The sequence below is a fragment of the Pteropus vampyrus genome, unplaced genomic scaffold (genome assembly GCF_000151845.1).
Source record: "Pteropus vampyrus isolate Shadow unplaced genomic scaffold, Pvam_2.0 Scaffold84, whole genome shotgun sequence".
NCBI classification, from domain to species: Eukaryota; Metazoa; Chordata; class Mammalia; order Chiroptera; family Pteropodidae; genus Pteropus; species Pteropus vampyrus.
In genome coordinates this window covers 6,877,100-6,882,836 of record NW_011888865.1, presented here as the reverse complement: position 1 = coordinate 6,882,836, position 5,737 = coordinate 6,877,100, and the positions used below count along the sequence as shown (strand labels likewise).

General features: G+C 39.4%; 1 protein-coding gene across 1 annotated transcript in view; it reads right to left on the bottom strand.

The window, feature by feature from the left end:
• The window catches only part of FAT3 (FAT atypical cadherin 3), a 635,634-nt gene that overhangs the window by 189,543 nt on the left and 440,354 nt on the right, over positions 1 to 5,737 (bottom strand). Inside the window, exon 4 of the mRNA XM_011363289.2 lies at positions 3,786 to 3,847. Coding sequence (XP_011361591.1) covers positions 3,786 to 3,847 — 62 coding nt within the window. The remainder of the gene's footprint in view (positions 1 to 3,785; positions 3,848 to 5,737) is intronic.

Below are 5,737 nucleotides of genomic sequence, written 5' to 3'. Positions count from 1 at the left end.
CAAGATAAAGATTCACACATAATTAAGCCAGGACTATAGAATTATTTAAGTGGATATATCTTTTAAGAATAATCGGACTGCTATAAGCTATTTGAACTACTGGGGCCAGTACTGAAAAAGAAAGGGAATTGACAAGGTGTTTGTTGAGGACAAGGAGAGAAGGGAGGTGACAGGGAAGAGGGAGGGACACACAATGGTTTAGTAGTGTCTCTGTGTGCCAGGTCCTTTGTGTAGTTCATCCATGAGGCAGGGATTATTAACTCCATTCTACAGATGAGGAAATAAAGGATCAAAGGTAAGTTAACTTGGCAAAGCAGATGGAAAGAGGCAGTATGTTTCATTCTTTCCATCTCCTAGTTCGTATACCTTACAGTGTGCTAATACCGCCCCCACCCCCCATGATCTCATCCAGACCTTCAAAATAAAGGTCTTTTAGACTAATCATTCATTTACAGGACATTTATTGCGTGTTCCCCATTCTCCAGGTATGGGGCTAGATGCTCTGAATATAGAGATGAGTAAGACAGTCAGTGCTAACAACAGCCACCATCATTCAAAGAATACTCGCTGTCTAATAGGCAGCACCGTGAGCACTTTTTACCTGTCAGTTCGTATACTCTTTATATTAACCCTATGTTAGAAACTGTTACCCACACTTTACAGATGAGGGAAAGCAGTGTTCTGTGAGAGATTCTGTGAGCAGTTCCAAAATATCATCTCAGGCCTGCCTGAATTTAATATCCAAGCTTTCCCATAGCACTTCCATTCACTAGCTTGATAAATCAAGTTTCATGCCCACAAGGAGATTAAACCTAGAAGGTGAGGAAACAATCTGTACAAGTGATTATAATATAAGCAAGAATTAGTGCCTTTATTCCCTTATTTCGCAGCTGCCTTCTCTGATAATAAGGTAATCAGGGCTGAAGTCACAACCACTAAGCTAAAACGTTAACTCACTATTTGGTTTAGGGATCCATCATCCACATTCTGTTATCTATTAGCTGGAATTAGGCTTCTACCTCTACTACAATTATAATTGGCTGTCAAGGAATGTATATGACTTTGAAAAAGTGAGCTGAAAATTCTGTATTTTTGCATTTTATGATAGGGAGAGAAGATCAGGCCAATATTTTCACATAACAGACTTCCAAATTAGGCAAGAATTTAATACTTAGAATTCACCAAAGAAGCATAAGCTGTACTTGTGAATTTTTTTACAGTTCTTTGCTGCTCTTGTTTCTTTAGCAAGTCTCTTTCATTCTGTTAATAACTCTCCTCTTCTAGTCAGAGATTTAAGGTGAATGCTTAAAGACTCAAAAACCCTTACAGCCCACACATAGTCAAGCTAAATATCTTAAATCAATGCACAGGCAGAGTACCAGCAGAGTATACAATTAAAGTGCCTTCATGGGGATAGCAAACTAATAAATCATTAACGCCTTCCTCGTTACCTCTTTATAAGTGTACCTGCCAGGTCAGCTTTAAATGGGTCCTTTTGAAAAGAGAAATTTTATTTTATTGGGAAAAAGAGTATCAAATAGAGCCAGATGGTTAATATGAGTTTAAGAGGAGCATAAGGTTATCTTAGCAATTAAAGGCTCTCTAGGAGGTTAATCATACACACCCAACACTTATGAATGACACATGTATCAGCAGTTACAAAAATATGTGTACAGCAGAGAACCGTATTCTGTACTCTGAATGATACTATTTTACTTATTATCATTTTCTTGGTGCTGAGTTAAAGTAATATTCTTTCCATGATCCATTCGGAAAAATATAATGTCATTCAAACTGTCACAGTGATGTTACATGGAAAAAAAAAGACAACGTGGGCAAGAATTGTACAATTGAGAGAGAGAGAAAGAGAGAGAGAGAGAGAGAGGCAGGCAGACAGACATGGAGATTCAATAGATTTTGGAAAACTTTAACAGGAGAGTTTACTAAAAGGAAGAGTATATATGATGAGGGATCCCTGGAGGTGAGCAAAGGGTAAATATGGTTCAAATGACCCATAGTTTAAAAAATCTCCACTCTAAAAACTCAGCAAAGCCATTTTGCTGCTTCTTTTTCTGCGTGACCAGAAATGCAGTATATCTAGTCAGCCAGTCCTCGAACACCAAGCCAGCTCTGGGCCTTCTCACCCCAAATGAAGATTGACCATGTGGCCCCAGCCAATCAGATATTTTCTATTTTTCTCTTCCTTGGTTTTGTTCTTTATCCTAAAAAGGCTCCCTGCCTTCTGCCAATTTTGCAGTTCTCTAAATGGAGATAGTCTGCTTTATGACGTGTTACATAAAGTTTGTTTCTATCGCCTAAATTGTTTTTGTTTAATCATTTTTTTAACAACTCTCGAGCAAACTGCCATCCTCTCTCACCTGGATCCTTCTAAAAGCCCTCCACAGTCTCTCCATTACTTGTACCCTGCCCCACCCGTCTCTGCCCAGCAGATTGGCCAGCAAACTCTTGCACTGGCAATTATATCATGTCGCCCTGCCTAACGGCTTTCCATTGTACTTGGAATAAAAATCAGAAACATTACCACAGCCCTGTTTGCGGTATCCAACTTGACATCCTACCATGTTTACCTCTTCCACCTTTCTACCCTTCATCACGCTGACCTTGGTGATCACACTGGCCTTGAACAGAATCTTGGCTTCAGAGTTTTTAAAACACTTTGATAAAAAAATATAAGTTTTGATCCTAATAGTGATCCTTTGAGGTATATGGAGCAGTAATTATTTGCCACATCTCACAGTAGGGGAAACTGAGGTCCAGAGCATTTAAACAGCTTCCAAGGGTTCATGTCATTCATGGCAGAGCTGCTCCAGGACCTGAAGGCACTAAATCCTAGTCCATTGTTCTTTATATAAATCATTACTGGTAAACTGATTTATAGGAGCAGACCAGAAGAGATTTGAGGTGTGTGTGTGTGCGCATGCACACGCACGTGCATGCCAAAAGGACCTTTGAATTTCAATAAGTAGTTCTTAGGGACTAACAGATAATTTTAGAAGCAGGAACACATTGTAAAACATTAACAAAGTCCTAACTTCCAAAAATTGTCATCCGTTACATAAAAGACCATACACTTAAATCATAGTGTCATACGCACTACCCAGACTTAAAGCTTCCCAATAAAGATACTCCATATGTATAGAAAGAATGTTCCACAAAGCTCTTTCATATCTATTTTCTCATCTCTTGCCTTATGGTGTTGTTTCTCCCTTCCAGAAATAATGCTCTTACAGTTTATATTGCTGCTGTTTCTGTCTTAATGAATTATAGGAGTACATTTTATGGTTTCAGAAACAGTCATCTCGGGCAGTGAATCAACTAGCAGCCTTCTCGTCCTCAAACCTCTCCCAGAAAAAAAATGAGGAACAAAGCAGCGTGCTTCTTCACAAATGATGTACTTTAACTGCAGCACTTTTGCTCTTTCTCGTTCTACATCTGAGGCCACAGTGGCTCTGAGGGCTCTGTTCCTGAACTTTCTTTTCCTAACGCTCATGAAGGGACCTGAAGTCAAGGCAGAGATGTCCAGGCATCTGCTTGTTTGCAGTGAAAGGCAAAGGCTGCTCTGCATCCCTTGCTCAGGAAGGACACAGGAATGCATTCAGAGGAACGCACCAGAAATCTTCAAATTCGGCACCAGTCAGCCCAATAGAAGTATCTCCCTTTTGGAAGCCAGTGTTCACATACATTAAAGTTCTAGTTCATGCTGAAGGGTAGAGAAGTTTAGTGAAGGTCAGTTTTAATGAATGCACTTCCACCTATGCGCTTACCTCCAGAAAATGTTCTGCCTGCTGTTCTCGATCCAGTTTCCTTGAAGTTGTTGTAATCAGACCTGTGTAGAAACGAGAATATTTGACTTTTAAATATCTGGGGCAAGTAGATTACTGAGTGTGGGAAAGAAGTCCAGTTAAAGGAAAAGCAAAAGCAATGGGGAACAGTAACTCTCCAATCCCCAGTGGCAATCAGATAGTTTTGAAATTACTCTTAGAACAAAATTTACAAAGAAAACTTGAAAAATTGGTTCTGGTTCTGCCCCCTCAGGTATTATAATCACTTAGGGGTGTAAAAACTCACTAAAAAACCATTGTTTTTCTGATAATGAAGGATTTCAATGATTCATTTGCATATGACTAAAATTCTATAGTAGGAACCTCATTAAAAATTTCAGAGTTCTTGAACAATTAATAGGTTGTTGATACCGATTAGATTCAGACTATGAAACAGCAATTTCTTATTTAACATTTTTATGCTTATAATTTTTTTGTTATACTTAACAAAGAAGGTTATTTCTGTAATAACTATTGTACATAAAATTATTTCAATTTTAATAACTCATACACCTAAGATCTCATACTTTAATTTCATCGTTTTGTTATATGTGTTTAAATTTTTACAAAAAAATAAGTCTCACATGGGAAATATCTATCTTTCCTTAGAATGGCGTTTCTCATAAATGAATCACTCCTTTGAGTATAAAGACAAAGGAAAGGAAATGAGAAGACAAAACCTTCAAGGCCACCCAGCTTATTGCACCAATTTGTCTTTCGCAGGTTTTATTATTATTATTGTCGAATGGCAATTAGGAGGTCAAATTTCCATTCCATTTCTTGATTTCACATGTCCCTAAAGACAAGAGACTATGGATTGGGCTGTTTTCGTGACATATGCTGATTGACAGCAAAGAACAGAGAGAAAAATCACATGAATAGCTTACTCCCAGTGCTGGTGAGGTATATGAAATAAGGAAAAGGGATTCTACCAAGGTTCACTGAGGATCTCATGACCTCCAGTTTTTATTTTACACAGAAGTGGTGGGTGGGAGTAAGTGGATTTTAGAGAAAGCCAAGAAGAGCCACAGAAGGTTAAATGGCCTTCAAAATAAAGTCCCAGTGGGAGTAGTAGCAAGGCTCTTTGCAAACGGGCCCCACTCCCCTCCAGTCTCATCTGTCTGTACTCCCATGGAAGGGAAACCTATGTCCCCATTGCACAAATGACCCGCCTTTCTATGAATTCTTTCTGAAATGTGCCCTCACCCCACTGCTTCACCCAGAGATTTTTCAAATTTAGGCAGGTATCAGGTCAGCTGTTAGAGAGGTGACCTATCAGGGGTAGGTGCCCATCTGATGTGTCCGAACAGAAACCGTATATTTCACCCCATCATTGTTCTTTGCCCTACATGATAATCCTTTCCTCATATGTCTGTATTTTCCCACTAGACAAGTTCACAGAGTTCCTTCATGGAAAGGGCCTGTCTTCCCATTCTGAAGCCCAGGTACCCACCTAGCCCTTGGCCTAAAACAAAGAATAGACACTTCATTAATGCTCAGTTGTTGAAAACTGCTGTAGAACAAAAGAGATTATTTATACTCTAATCTCCAGTTTCGCCACAGACTTAGAATTGTGCTTATTTAGGAGGGCATTGCTTTGTGTGTAGGGAGAGTATCTGATGGTGAACAGAGGGTGTGTGCCTTCAGTACTCATTAGAAACCACTGATGGAAGTCCTCTGTGTAAATGGCACAGCGCTCTGCAGTCGAGATACAGAGAGGAGCTACTGTTGGAAGTGATGGAGAGAAGCTGCTATCAGTAGCTTTGAGCGAGAGAATCTGTAACTTCTCTTCTTTAGCTGCCCATTAGAATCTTCCAGGAAACTCAAGAAACAGATTCCGTGCCCGACTCCGTCCCTCATTTATTGTTTCTGAATCTCTTGGAATAATGCCTGAG